The sequence below is a fragment of the Cyprinus carpio genome, chromosome B23 (assembly GCF_018340385.1).
Source record: "Cyprinus carpio isolate SPL01 chromosome B23, ASM1834038v1, whole genome shotgun sequence".
Classification (NCBI taxonomy): Eukaryota; Metazoa; Chordata; class Actinopteri; order Cypriniformes; family Cyprinidae; genus Cyprinus; species Cyprinus carpio.
The window spans coordinates 15,067,099-15,082,487 of record NC_056619.1 but is presented as its reverse complement, the minus strand read 5'-3'; the positions used below and the strand labels follow the sequence as shown (position 1 = coordinate 15,082,487).

Here is a 15,389-nt window from a genome sequence, read left to right as displayed (position 1 = left end):
AAATATTAACGCACCAGAGATTGGGGGGATGGGGGACATGTCAAGCAAAAAGGATCACATGGTACATATACAGAGATAATTTTTTTTGACACGTGCCAATAATTTGTACTCTAAATGTTTGTATGTCTCTCAAACCTCTTGCACTTGAGTAGTGAGAAATATGAGCTATCTGTGGCTCTCAGCCAAGCATGCAGCACTTTAGACTGATCCTGAAGTCTTCAAATACCATTCAAATTGCTAATGGCAGAGTTTAATTGCTGTTAAGTGCTAATGATTAGTGCAAGACATAATTATACACAATGCAAATAATGGCAATGCAACTAAAGCAATGTAAAGCATTATTCCTCTCTGACTCAGCCAATTTGTTCATTTCTAACTTTCAGGTGGCTGTGTTTCAATTGCCAATGCAACTTTTACCTCTTTGCACTGAAGGGTTTTGCACTGTGATGGTCCGTCCTTCCAGTAGATCATGTACCTCTCTAGGGAATAAGATATATGCTCCTTCTAAAACACACAATTTAGTGCATCTGTAGTGTATCCGAGTCTGGATTTATGTGGAATCCTAATGCATTAAAAATTTGATCATCTCCTCTTGAGTCTCAGATGAATAGTGATTTAAGGGAATGTCTGTACCTGTACATGACACTGCGTTTTGCATCTGTCTTTAACAGGAAACAGGATATATGCATTATTGTTGTAAAGTGTATTTACATGTGTTTTTCCTTGCTGAAGATGAAAGGAGAGGCTCGTATGCCAGAGGATTTACGGTAAGTATCCCTCTAGAGTGCTGAGGAGACAGAGGGATGCAGTGAATGAGAGCGAGAGAGAGAGAGAGTGCAGAGATGCTGCAGACCCACTTCTGCCCTTGTGTTGTCTCATCCGCTTATAGAGGCACTTAGTGCATTTCCTCTGTCTTCTCTCCTGCAGATATACTTTGGGGGGAATGCACTTACACTTTTATCTCAAATTTACTTTATTGGATGCTGATGTTCTGCAGGAGTGCCTGGACTGGAATGTGGGACTGTGTACATAGATCAATTGTACTGAGGCTCTGAATGTGAGTTAAAAGACCTAGTCTTTTCTAGCTCCACCTCAGCGTTTGATTCTGGCTGTCTCTGATAATCATGCTGAAGAAGAGGAACCCTGAGGTGCTGATGGACCGGGAGGTTCTGCTGGATCTGGACTACAGCGGCGAGACTCATGGTCCAGACAGTTATGGAAGCCTGCAAAATGGGGGCTTCATCCCTCCCAGATATGTGAGTGTACTGATCTGTGTTGTACGACATTATGTACTGATGCATACTTTATGAGATATATTTGTTCATCAAAACAAGAGTTGTAGTTGCTGTGTGTCTCAGTATAAAACTCATTGCAGAGCTGTTTGGTTGTGTGCTAAAATTAGCACATGACTTTGCTGATAAGGCAACCTGGTGGTTTGTTATGTTAATGCAGTATTTAGACATATTTATAAATTTATAAATCTAGCTCAGTCAGGCTGGGAGCCCAGCTAAAACAAGCTACTTCCAGCTTTAAACCAGCTAAGACCAGCCAACCAGCTTAGGATATTTTTTTTATTTTATTATTATTATTTTTTTTTAGCAGATTTGGAGGAATGAGAGATCAGAATGAGAGTTCAAACAACTGATAAAAATATTACAATAATTAATTGTGAAACGAAAATCTACATTTGTAATAAATTAATCTTTAAGATGTTTTTAACTTCAAACAGTTATTTACAATTACATTAAGAGTCCTATCCATAATATTGCTTTCTCCAGTGGGGATGTCATCTCATCTGAATCAGGAGAGAAATATGCACAGATCAAGCACAGTTTACAAATGAAAACAGTTCTGAACAATTTAAAAAAAATATATTGGTTAACTTTGACGTGACAGGACAACAGGAGATGGACTTTTTCGCTGGTGGAAGAGGTATTATGACTTATGGACTACTTTGGCCAGAAGCAAAAAGTTAAAATTATGGATTTGTTTCTAACAAACATGCATCTTTTTACTTCACAAGACATAGTTGATATATAAGAGTCATGCAAATTACTTGTGGATTATTTTTTGGTTTTTATCAGCTGTTTGAAGTGAGCTCTCATTCTGATGGCACCCATTCACTGCAGAGGATCCGTTGGTGACTTACCAATGGTGACAAATAGTGATCAATGAATATTTAGTTTCAATGAGCAAATAACTCATCTGCATATTGGATGATCTGAGGGTGAGTAAATTTTCAGAAATTTTGTGAGAACTATTCCTGTAAGGAGGTTTGCCGACAAAAGCCTTAAATCGGCTTGGAACGGTAGCCTATGTGTGACTTCAAGATGTGGCTTGAGAGAAGCACTGTTCACAGTCACAGCCCACACACAATTTCAGCTCTGATTTTCTGCATAATACAATTTTTACTAACACAGAAAAAAAGATAGAACAACAGCTCTTTTGCTCTTGTGTTGCTTAAATATAGGCTATTCATGTTGTCTTAACAGCTGAATACTGCTGCTAATGATGAGGATGATGACCCCATGTATGTTCATTGTGAGCAGACCTCAAGCCCACCTGTTCACCCCTCTGGCAACTACTTCAGAGACGGCCAAACAAAAATAGGTAATGGTTTGATGAAAACGCTCTAGATAAGTTAACCGCCTGCTGCCCAAGTAGTCATATTAAGCCTATTCGTTCTTGCCCCAGACTTTGTCCTGGTGTGGGAGGTGATGGTGCGTCGTAAGCGTCGAAGTCGGGGACAGTTGCAAGGAAAGGCGACAGAGGACGCAGTAGAAGCAGTACAGGAGGAGAGCAGGTCAGAGAGAAGAAAAGCTCAGCTCGCCCAATGGAGGGACAAATTCATCCAGAACCTCCAGAGTGCTGGACTGTTGATGGAAAAGGTTAAGCTATTAGGTTAATTTTCTCAGTGCAATGCCATTTATGGCACTCACCGTGTTGTTTCTAATGGTTTTCTCTTTATTATCAGGAGGAATCATCCAGTGTAAAAAAGGCTATACATTATCTGAAGCTCCATGCTCCATGGGATGTTTTGGTGTACTATGCTGAGGAGTTATGTCTTAGAGCACCTCTGCAGGTTAGAGCCATGTTTTAGTTTTCACCTTCCCAACGCAAATACAGAGTGCCTAAAATAACACTAGAATCAAGTGCATAAAATGATTTGTATATGTTTATTGAAAGGCACAGCCGCAGCCAGACTTCAACACTTCTGCTCAAGTTCTTCAGAAGCTCTGGGTGCCGAACATCATGAAAGACTCAGTCCCCAACCGTCCTGTGGACTACTACACATGTGCCTTTCGCAAGTCCAAAATGGAAAAGTTAGGCTTTTTTTTTTTTTTTTTTTTTCTAGAAATGTACAAGATGATCATCTCCTTGCAGAAACAGATGTGTAAATAAAGCTATTTACTTTGACTTCCAGGTTTCTGGGCTCTGATGACCGTGAAAACTACTTCACCAACACACAAAGACACCGCATTGTGAGTGTGCTGTAAACAGCCCTGAGAAAAGCAGAAGTGGGTCTTACATAGTTGCAATAGTGTAATAAATGATTACATACACTAACATTCAAAAGATTGAGGTCAGAAAGACTTTTTTTTTTTTTTTAAATAAGTCTCTTTTGCTCACCAAGGCTGAATGTATTTGATCAAAATAACGTTTTTCTTTTTTAATATATATTTTTACATTTAATATATTCATGTGATGGCAAATCTGAATTTTCAGCAGCCATTAATTCAGGCTTCAGTGTCACACGATCCTTCAGAAATCATTCTAATATGCTGATTTGATGCTTAAGTAACATTTCTTCTTATTATATCAGTGTTGAAAAGTTGTTGTGGCACTTTAATATTTTTGAGGAAACCTTGATGCATATTTTTCAGAATTCTTTGATTAATAGAATGTGCAGCTTTTATTTAAAATAAAAAAAGTAACAATGTACGTCTTTATTGTGACTTTTGATAAATTTAATGTATCTTTGATGTATAAAAGTGATTTCTTTAAAATCTTACTGACTTAAAAGTTTTGAATGGTAGTGTATATGATGGAGTAAGTGTATGATAATTGCTTACACCTGTTCTCATTGCAGGTGTATGAAATCTTAGCCAGGACCGTGTATGGCAGGAGGAAGCGTGCAGAAGTTGGAGTTGCTCGTCTTCTGAATGAGGGGGCTTTTACGGGTGCATTCCCTCTCCATGAGGTTAGGCACAAGACACCATAACCTGCCTCAAACGTGTCTTATTAGAAGTACAGCAATGCACTTCAAACATGTGTCTTATTAAAACTACAATTTCATACACTGTCAGCTTTTTTTCTTTTTAAAGGGCCCATTTGAGCTCCCAGGTTGTGACATGCAGCCCGATAAGTTGAACAAGAGGCAGGTACTGTATCACTATTGGTCCAACTGGTTAAAATGGTATAAGTACCAGCCTATTACAGTTAATTACATTTTTATACATTAATTTTTTTTACATTAAAAACCACAAATATAAATATTATAAAAATATTACTAATATATTATTATACTAATAAATATAATAATAATTCACAACAAATTACAAAAAACACAAAAAAAATTACCAACAATAAATAACAAACTATAACGCATTGCTAGTGTCACAAACCACAAAAACAAGTATTGCCAATATATTACCAACTATAATGACCAAATTCTACCGTTTACAGGATTTTACACAGCCTGGCTTTTGCCTGCTGCATTGGTTGGGACGTGTGTCTTTGTTTCGGGTATTTTGACAATGGGATCCAATACCCCAGCGTACGTTTCTCCCATATTATCGATTAACACAGTGTTTCAGCTGCTGCACTGAACTTCTTTCTGCTCTACATGACTCACACATTTAGTGCTCCTCTAAGCTGTTTCGCCGCTATTAGAAATAATGTCATATCAATGGGCTTTATGACCTTTATTTGTTACTATAGCAACTGTTGACCACATGTGCTTGAAGGAGTAATAGCGATGAGTTGGAAATATTTGCTGCAGTTTACACCTCAGAATAAGCAAGCAAAATAATGAGAATCAGAGAGCAAGAGACTGTAAAGCGATACTAAATTAGAAGCACTGTATGTGTGTATATATGCTAGACACATTCATCTGTACACTCCCTTGATCTGTGGATCTTAACATAAAACTATACTATTGCTTCTAGTAACCACACTCTTACTACATTCCTACCAGATTTCTAATAATTTATGTTTGATCAAAACAATTTCACTAGTGCAACATGCTTCAAAAACAGAGGCTGTATGTTTTCATTTTCATGCTTTCATTTTAGCTGTACCATTGTTGCCTGTTTCCATTTTCCAACTACAGGAAGGAAATCTGCGAGAGTGGAGGTCTTTATCTAATGTGTCCTCTGTGTGAAAACTGTAAACCCTGGAATATATCAGACATCTGTCCCATGGCCAAGGTAATCATCTCTGGCTAAAAACCTTCGTTTGGGTTGTGTACTGTATATGAAAAACACAATATTATAGCATTTGATGTGTTTATGTATAGTAGTTTATGAAGATTTGAATGCAGTATGACTTCATTATACTGACTTTATTATGTAAAATATAGTTGTTTTATGTCGTATAATTTTTGAAATGTAGCATGGTCAATGATTTGGTATCGGTTTTGGTTAATCTCAACTCTTCTATAGGTGGGTTATCTGTTTGATCATCCCGGCACTGTCTTCTTCAGTGTGTTCATGTCTTTGTGGGCCGTCACGTTCCTGGAATACTGGAAACGCAAGAATGCCACTCTCGCTCACCACTGGGACTGCATGGATTTCCATGAAGAGGAGGTTTGACTTGCATTGTCTTAAATGGGAGGTTGACTGTTTTTTTTTGTCTAGGCTTGATTGTGTTTATGGGGTGCAGTCTAACATGTTAATGCTTCGTTTAAAATCATCATCATCCAGTGAATGATGACATGAAGAAACAGAACCAACTGAGACAGACTAAATCCAGAAGAACTGTGGCAACGTCTCCAAGATGCTTCAAGAGACCTACCTGCATAGCTACCTATGTGCAAGTGCTTTGCAGGTAGGTTTAAACAAGCATATTTAATTTAAAAAATAGAATTTATTTGACATTACTTTTGACAGCATCTTCATATTACAGCATTTTTACACAAGTGCCTAAAACTTTTAATAGTACTGGAGCTTTGCAGGTAGGTTTCTTGAAGCATCTTGAAAACGTTGCCACAGTTCTTCTGGATTGAGTCTGTCTCAGTTTGTTCTGTTTCTTCATGTAATTTCAGACTACCTGGTTGATGATGAGATCAGATCTCTGTGTGGAGCACTGACTGTTGTCAGACTCCTTGTGCAAACAAAAATCTTACTGGATTATTACAATTAATGGCAAAATGAATGTTCAGAAATGTAAACTCATATGTCCTACTGACACACTACAGCAAAAGATAGAAATAAATGACTTAAAAATGGTGGAGCAATGTGATGGTATGACCATGCCATCTTACCTTTTTTTTTTTTTTTTTTTTTTTTTAATGAGCAGGAACCACCACGTCCTGAGTTTTCTGCCATGGCCCCTGCAATGGAAGAAAACCCAGTGACAGGAGTAAAGGAACCCTACTTTCCTGAAAAGGCCCGGATTTCACGCATGCTGACTGGCTCTATGGTCATTGTTATAATGGTGAGACCCACTGGAGTTGTCAGAGGTTTAATGGAGCTACAAAACTTTAATTGGCCTGTTAGAGGGGAGATAATATGTCATAATTGTCACCCATAATTGTTCCTCTTTCTCTCAACTTTTTTTCCCAGCTGTGTGTAGTGATGATCTTCTTGGTCACAGTGATCATATACCGCAGTATAGTGAGCGTAATGATGTTTGAAACTGGGAGTTCTGTTCTGCGTACTCAGGTGGGCACCCCATCGATCTGCATTAAATAAAAATATAAGATAACTTACCGTAATGCACCATTTCATTAATCTCCTCTGCACCTGCAGTAGCTCTTGAACTCTGAATCCACTCTGCACACACATTTTTTTTCTTCCAGGCTGGGAATATTGCCAATATCTCCAGCACTTTGGTGAACCTGGCTTTGATCTTGCTGATGGGGCAGGTCTACACAGCCCTGGCAGAACAGCTCACTAAATGGGGTAGGCTTTCTACACACATCAGACCCCATAAAGCAACACATGCCCAGGGCTTTAAATAAAATCAGGCCAGTGTTGCCATTTTGTGTGGTTCAGGGTAATGAACCTGCCCATCCACACTTGCTTTGAGAATCAATAATCCATTAGGACTCCAGTCCTTATTCCTACTTTCTGAGGCAGTTACAATAAAGCTTCAAATAAGTCTAATTTATCTTGTTTCCCCAAATAAGACTCTTCCTGAAACATTTTTCCCTACAGAAATGCACAGAACTCAGACACAGTATGAAGATGCCTTTACATTCAAAGTCTTCATCTTCCAGTTTGTCAACTTTTACTCGTCACCCTTCTATGTAGCCTTCTTCAAGGGCAGGTAACCCTTTAAATGAGCCTACCAGACCAAAGCCGTTTGTGCCATAATTTTCCAGATCAAAGCTTTCAGCGCACTTTTACTGTTTTTATTGCAGATTTGTAGGCTATCCCGGTCATTATGGCACACTGTTCGGGATGCGGAACGAGGATGTGAGTGCTTTGCCTTTAGTTTTATGATTATAGACTAGCGGTTATTACTCAACAATATTTCAAAGAACACAAATCAGATTCATGTGTTCAAGAAAACCTTGTAATAAAGGCAAAACATCCACAATAGCTTGCACTGTATTTATAGCTTTGATAAAACAGAAGTAGTTTTCCTGTATAATGTACACTACCATTGAGACATTTGGTGTCAGTAATATTTCCTTTTAAAAAAAAAAACACCTATACACACAAAGCAATAAAATTTTCAAAAAAAAAAGTTTTTTTAAAACCTAAAAATTCCCAAAAATTTTTTTTTTACACTATATATCTAACTAAATAAATGCAGCTTCTGTGGGCATAAGATATTTATTTAAAAAAATATTAATGACTGTGCATGTGTGGTTGCAGTGCGGATCAGGAGGTTGTCTGATAGAACTGGCTGAGCAGCTCTGCATCATCATGGTGGGAAAACAACTTATCAACAACGTTCAGGAGTTTGTCATCCCGTACGTTTCTCCCTCAGAGCCTGACTAGTGATATTTATTGGAGCTGCACATAAAAGCTTCTTCTATTATATGAGACATTTCTTATTCTTATATGAGACATCCTGAGTCTCAACACTGCAGAATCAGAATGATTTTATTTGGTCCTCTGAGAAAAGCAAGTCAGCAGTGTAGGTCAGTGCTGCAGGGTTGGCACAGCACTCTTCTGTGGAGGTGTATGTGTGGGTCTGGCTCAGCCTACATTGTGGAAAATGTATTGAATAATTAATAAACATTCTAATGAACATCTTAAACTGCAAAACATTTCCGTTAGATTTATGGGTAGAATATTTTATTTATAAAACAATAGAAGATTTATGGGTAAAATATTTTATTTATAAAAGAATAGAAGTCCCTACAATCATAGACAGGCTGTGTGCTTTCATGCAGCAGTACGAGAATAAAAGTGCGTAAATGTGAGCAAGAATAGCTGTTTTTACTGACTGATTTGTATATTGATTTGTCTGCAGATATCACTGTAGGGTGCAATGAGCAGACAGATGACTGTATCACTGCCAGTACTGCAGCATGTCTCTCCTCTAAGGCAGCAGTTCTAGCGGTTTAGCAGAATAAATGTCACAGAGGAGAAGCTTTTAGCACTCCCTTATCAATTATGCATCACCAGAGTCAAACTCAGGCGAAACCGGATCTTCCAAATGAGCACAGTTCTATTTTAGACCTAGAAATAGTCTCAGAGGAGCCATCATCATCATCATCATCATCATCATCATCATCAACAGAACACAGTGTCTATTGCTTTGGTTGTCTCACTCTCTCTTTCCCTCTTTCTGCTGTTCAGTAAAATAAAGGCTTGGAGACAGAAACGGGCCTTATCATCTGTGAAAAAGGCCCAGAAGGCAGAGCAGCCCAAGTGCTGGGAGCAAGACTATGAGTTGATTCCATGTGAGGGGCTTTTTGACGAGTATCTGGAGATTGGTAAGATGATAATATTTCTCTTTTTACTCAGATTTTTTGTTCCAAGTGTCTGGCAAACTAACAGACCATAACATTAAATAAAATAAATGACCTCATTTCTTGAGGGGCACCAGTGGCAGTCCTGGCTCACTTGGTGTACTAGACAAGACAAGACATGACAAATAAAAAACATTTCTAACAGCCTAGATCGTTATATAAAAATAAGTACACTACTAGTCAAAAGTTTGGGGATGGTAAGTTAGTAACCCCAAACTTTTCAACAGTAGTATTTATAATAGTGCATTTCTTGTCATAGTCATTTCTGCTAATGTAGCGTATTTTTAACCTACAGTAATCATGCAACTACTTATAAACTTTAAATGGATGTTAAATTTCTGTACAGCTGCTCTTGCTATGCTTGTAATAAACTTACACTATTTGATCTTCATTGCTGCCAGTCCTGCAGTTTGGCTTTATCACCATTTTTGTGGCGGCCTTTCCTCTGGCTCCTCTCTTCGCCCTGCTGAATAACTGGGTGGAAGTGAGGCTGGACGCTTATAAGTTTGTGTGTGAATACCGGAGACCCGTGGCAGAGCGAGCCCAGCACATCGGTGTGTGGTTCATCATACTGGAGGCGCTGTCCCACGTGTCTGTCATAGTCAATGTGAGTGCCTGCAAACATTAGTAATATTTTTGATACTTAAGGTGTCAAATCAGCAAAATCTAGGAGAAATTTTGCAGTAAAAAAATACTCTATTGTCAATAGTGATGTATTATGATGCAGATGTAAAGCTGCTTTTTACATGACCAAATTGAACACAAGCAAAATAAGCGTAGTGAACTTTTTCACAAGTACTCTAAACTCCTGATCGCGCAGATTCCAACTAAAATAACTGGCTTGCTAAATTTCACAGAGGAACAGTTAATGTGACCGCACATTTAATACGATTTTTGTTTTGTGACATACATAAATGACTTGTCTTGTTATGTTACACTAATCCAACATTATTTTTAACATTTTGCGAGGTTTCAGATTTGCTTGTGATATTTTTCCCCCCCACAGGCTTTCCTCATTGCATTTACCTCCGATTTTTTGCCTCGCCTGTTGTACCAGTACAAGTTTAACAATGACCTGCATGGCTATGTCAACTTCACACTGGCTTACTCTCCACCCAGTTATAACTACTCCAGTCACACTGTCTGCAGGTAACATTGCTAATGCTGTTTTCTAGTGCAGGAAATCTGAATATATCAGTTTTGCAATGTAAACCTGCAAAAATATGTTTTAGCTCTTATTTCAGGATTTAAAAAAAAATCCTTATTGTATTTTGTATGATTGTATTATCTTGTTTTCTGTATTATCTTGTACAGTTTTGCAGTAGAGGAGAAAATTGTTAATCAAAGCAGTGAACTGTAAAATTGTAGCTGTCAGCACTGTTCGATTTTCTTCTCTTGTTGTAATTTTTTGTTTATTTTTTTGTCATGACATTTCTTGCCAGATATAAAGCATTTCGGGATGAAAATGGAAAATATACGCTGGTGTATTGGGAGCTTCTGGCTGTAAGACTGGGCTTTATCATTGCCTTTGAGGTGATCATTGATCTTCCTCCGCAAACCACATCACAGTCATATTCTTCCTTGAATTTGAGCTTCCCAGTATACACCGTGACCAATTAAAAGTTGACATGAAATCAAAATGAACCCCATTTACTCAGGTAGATAATGTTAACTTTTCATTAAAGTTCCAGCCTTTATTTAGTTATTTTTTAATTAAATAAACAGAAATTACATTGTACAAACACATTCGACAGTAAAGAGCATCTCACACACACAAGTAAAAAACAACAACACATAAACTAATTGACCTAATGTGTATAATAATATTAAATAGATTTTTAAAAATAGTAAATAAAAAAATATATTAGTAAATGAACGAACAAATCAAATATAATAGAAAGCATTGATAAGTGAAGTGGAGAAAAGTGCTTTAAGCCATATAAATATCACAAAAGTCTTATATTTCTTATATTTATATCAGATCTTTATGTATAGGTCTATATATCAAGAATCCCTATCCCTTTTTCATTATTAATAAAAAGTCTGTCAAATAAAAAATGTGAGAGTAGATTTTCTGAATATCTTTCATTACGATAGTAAAAATGCTTTGGTGATGGCAATTTACGTTTTCTGTATAATAACCTGGTTGTTTACAGTCTCTTTATTATTATCTAATAATTATTTCTATTCTGTGGTCATCTTAATAAAGTGTGTGTACTCATCCTCAGCATGTGGTGTTCTTCGTCCTGCGTGTCATTGACTGGATGGTTCCCGACATCCCTGAGTCTTTGGAGCTGAAGATCAAGCGGGAGCGTTACCTGGCTAAGCAGGCTTTGGCTGATAACCAGGAGGCCCTGCTGGTGAGTAGCTCTAGGCGATGTTAGTGCACATAGTGATGTCCACAACCTTCAGTGCCCACTCACTGTGAGCCATGCTTGTTCTCATTACCACTTACACCAGAGAGCTCAGAGACTGAAGCTGTGTCCAGAAACTCGCTGCTTGATAGCACACAAAGGTACCTCACAAAACAAATTTTAGACAGACTTCTCAGGCAGAAGAACAGTTTATTGATCTACAACAAAAGAGAGAACTTTGGTGATTTGGAAATCAGAAACTGACCACCAACCACAACTTTCGGACACCATTTTTATTTTTTAGCTCTGGTGTCACTGAATTGAATGGACAGCAAAGGATACATCTATGCTGCCTTCAAAAATCAGATGAAGCCATCCCAGGAGACAAGAAATGAAGCTAATATTGGATTCAGACATACTTTGATTCCTCCCTACCTCAGAATGCATCCTTCTAAGTGGGCTGTATTTTTCTGTTTTCAGACGAAGCCTGAGATTTTATTACTGAGGAATATAACAAATCTTCATGTTGGTCAACCTAGAGCAGAGCTTCAGTGCTTGGCCTTGTGTCATGACCAAAAAAGCAGAAAAGGCTTTGACATATACACTACCAATCAAATATTTTTAATTTAGCAATTTAAAAATATATTAAAACAGAAAACAGGTGTTTCATATTACTGTATTTTTGATCAAATAAATGCAGCCTTGATGAGAATAAGAGACTTCTTTCAAAAACATTCAAATATTTTAACAACCCAAAACTGTTAAATTCACTAATTTAAATAAATGTAATGATAAATCTAATGCAATTTTCCTTTAATTTCTTTTTTATTTCTATTTATCTCCATTTCCACATAAATATCATTTTTAAAAAATGAAATGAATGTGTGACATAGTTCCAGCACTCTAGTAAAAGTGGAGCAAAGACCTTGGAATTACGGTACTTTTTTTTTTTTTTTTTATTGCCCTGGTTTATATACTTCACATATTCTGTAGAGTACAGGGGGAAAAAGATCAAAACATTTTTCAACCCACTTTTCTGGAAAATATGTGTTAGGATGATGCTCTGCTTCTGCTTCTTTAAGGTCAGGGTGTATATTTGGCTTTGGGCACTGGATTCTGAACAGTGACTTTATAGAATATTCAAGGTTATGGGGAACCAAATGTAAAAGTTTAAGAGTCTGCCACTGAAAAACCATCATTCTAAATATTGCCAGGATTTCAGTATTTGTGCATGGCCCTGTTCTAGGGTATATTGTTTTTAATTGAGTTGTATTTAAGATATACTTACTTTAAAATTTTAGAAACAGAAAAACTATAATTAAACATGATTGCCATCATTTACTTAAAATTGTTCTACACCTAATAGTTTCTTTAGTCTGTTGAGGACAAAAGAAGCTATTCTGAAGAATGCTGTTAACCAAACAGATGCCGGTACCCAGTGACATTCATAGTATGGGGTATAAAATCCCACGGAAGTCAGTGGCTACCATCATAATACTTTCTTCTGTGTTCAGCAGAAGAAAGAAACTCATACAGGTTTGGAACAACTTTAGGGTAAATTTGGGGTGAACCATCCCTTTAATAAAATTTTGTGACTAACTGAGGATGCCTCTAAACAATGTACTTATTTCTTTTTTTCTTCTTATTTCTCTGCTTTTCTCCTTGTATGCTGGTCCTTGAAGCAAGCAAAGCGCCTCGCTACATGAGACTGACCTGCAGGGCAGCAGCTTATCCAGAAGGGGGCATAGTCGCTAAGAAAACACTTTACACACTTAAAAGTGATCCAAGAGGGACTTGTTTAAAAAAAAAAATTTTTTTGCACTTGGACTTGAACCTTGGCTTGGATTTGTGCTGGTTGATTGAGTGTGTGTGAGCATGCATTTCAAAACGTAGAGGTCTATGCCAAAATTGTACAAACCCACCTCTACTTTAACAAACGGCTGTTTACATATGACTTCCTCTGGCTCCTACTATACTAAGACATGTGATCACCTACACATCTCACTCTCTCTGCCCTTCTGATAAATGATATATTCCTGTTTGGATTTAGTGGGAGGACAGGGAGGTTTGCTTTTCTACATTAATACTAAAGTATATATTTGTACTACTGACAAAATGAAAATTGTGAAAGACATCAAGAAGCCCATTCTACATTGTGTTAGTGTGAAATGCTTCTCTGAATAATACCTTAATATATTTGCATTTGTCATGTCTATCTCCGGGCTGTTTAAGGAATTATGTTTTAAAATAAAGCTAGTTTCAATAACCGTTCAAAAACCATTGAAGTGTTTACATGCTGGAGGACAGGATTTAAAAGGATAGTTTAGCCAAAAGTAAAAAAAAAACTTGTGTCATTGAAAATAAATGTCTTCATTTGGTCTTTGGAACACAAAAGGAGATGTGTTAACTGATGATCAGGGGCTGTTAAGCCTCAAATAAGCACTGTAAAAAAGGATCATAAGTGGTCTATAAGACCTGTGCATTATATTCCATATCTTCTGATTTTGAACTGCATTATTTAGAAAAAAAAAAAAAATGTAATTCTGTGTAAAATGTAATTTCTGATAAAAAATAATAAAGGTTTGCTGTGCTTGTTTGTAGGGTTACACACTTGGAAAAGAGTGTAATTACACACTTGGAAAGATAGTATGACCATGTGTCTTGACAGCCTTATGAGCGCATGAGATTACACACTTGGAAAGATGGTTGGTGCATGTTGCGTTCCTAAATTCACATCATAAGCAAGCTAAATGCAGCACTTGCAAAAAAGAGTTTGTGTAGATCAGCATTTCCTGCAAAACAAGCTGCTAGAATCACTGGATAATGAGCTGCTCAGTGCCGTGCTTCACTCTGAAATGCATGGTGCATATATTTATTTAACAGTTTTTTTAATTGTGCAGCTCTACTCCTTAAAGGGTTACTCCACCGCAAAATGAAAATTTTGTCATTAATCACCCCCATGTCGCTCCAAACCCGTAAAAGCTTTGTTCGTCTTGGGAACACAATTTAAAATATTTTGGATGAAAACCGGGAGGCTTGAGACTGTCCCATAGATTGCCAAATAAATAACAGTGTCAAGATCCAGAAATGTATGAAAAGCATCGTCAGAATAGTCCATCTGCCATCAGTGATTCAAACGTAACATTATGAAACCACAATAATACTTTTTGTACATGAAGAAAACAAAAATAATGACTTTATTCAACAATTCCTCTCCTCTGTGTCTCTCCAAATCAGCATAGCACCATTTTGACAAATCTGAGCAGTATGCAGGCGGCGTACGCTCTTCTGTATCAGCTGCGCAACACAAGGATACGATTTTTACATGTATTTATGCTTTGGTTTCAAAGCAAACAGCGCATCAGCGCCGCGTGGCTGACACAGAAGAGCGTACGCCGCCTGCATACTGCTCAGATTTGTCAAAATGGTGGTCACTGTTTTGTGGTCACCATTCACTTTCATTGTATGGAAAACAGCAGCTTGAACATTCTTCCAAACATCTCCATTATTATCCCACAGAAGAAAAAAAAAGGTTGGGTTTGGAACACAGAATGTAAATGATCAGAGACTGATTTTTGTTCAAACCACCGTTTTTAATTCCTAGTTACGTCTGTCCTGTCGAACAATGGCTATTTGTGCAAAAATGGTTGGCTTGAACAAGAACAAAAATGATATGCTTGAACAAGTTAGAAAGGTGAACAAGACAACACTAATGCTAAGCCATTGAAGTTCTGTGTTCCAGAGCCGAGAGCCAATGCCAGCTGGCAAACGCTTCAGATCCTTAATCTTTGGTTAACACGTCCATGTAGGCAACTTCTGCCCCACTTTTCATCTCTACTTTCTGCAGAAAATCTCTGGTTCTCACATTCCATTTAATTTGATCA

The 15,389-nt window shown here is 37.4% G+C and overlaps 1 protein-coding gene across 1 annotated transcript; it reads left to right on the top strand.

Annotated features, from left to right (window-relative positions):
- The first annotated feature begins 811 nt into the window (after positions 1–811).
- Positions 812–14,101, top strand: ano11 (anoctamin 11). Its single transcript, XM_042750171.1, has 23 exons — positions 812–1,256; positions 2,493–2,610; positions 2,695–2,888; positions 2,975–3,082; positions 3,187–3,323; positions 3,425–3,482; positions 4,091–4,201; positions 4,326–4,439; positions 4,638–4,777; positions 5,333–5,429; positions 5,664–5,807; positions 6,520–6,657; positions 6,786–6,884; positions 7,022–7,124; positions 7,380–7,491; positions 7,586–7,640; positions 8,046–8,143; positions 8,979–9,115; positions 9,553–9,758; positions 10,158–10,300; positions 10,594–10,684; positions 11,380–11,511; positions 13,188–14,101. The coding sequence occupies exons 1-23, from the start codon at positions 1,125–1,127 to the stop codon at positions 13,209–13,211; spliced, it is 2,691 nt and encodes an 896-aa protein (XP_042606105.1). The 5' UTR covers positions 812–1,124; the 3' UTR covers positions 13,212–14,101.
- The last annotated feature ends 1,288 nt before the right edge of the window (positions 14,102–15,389 follow it).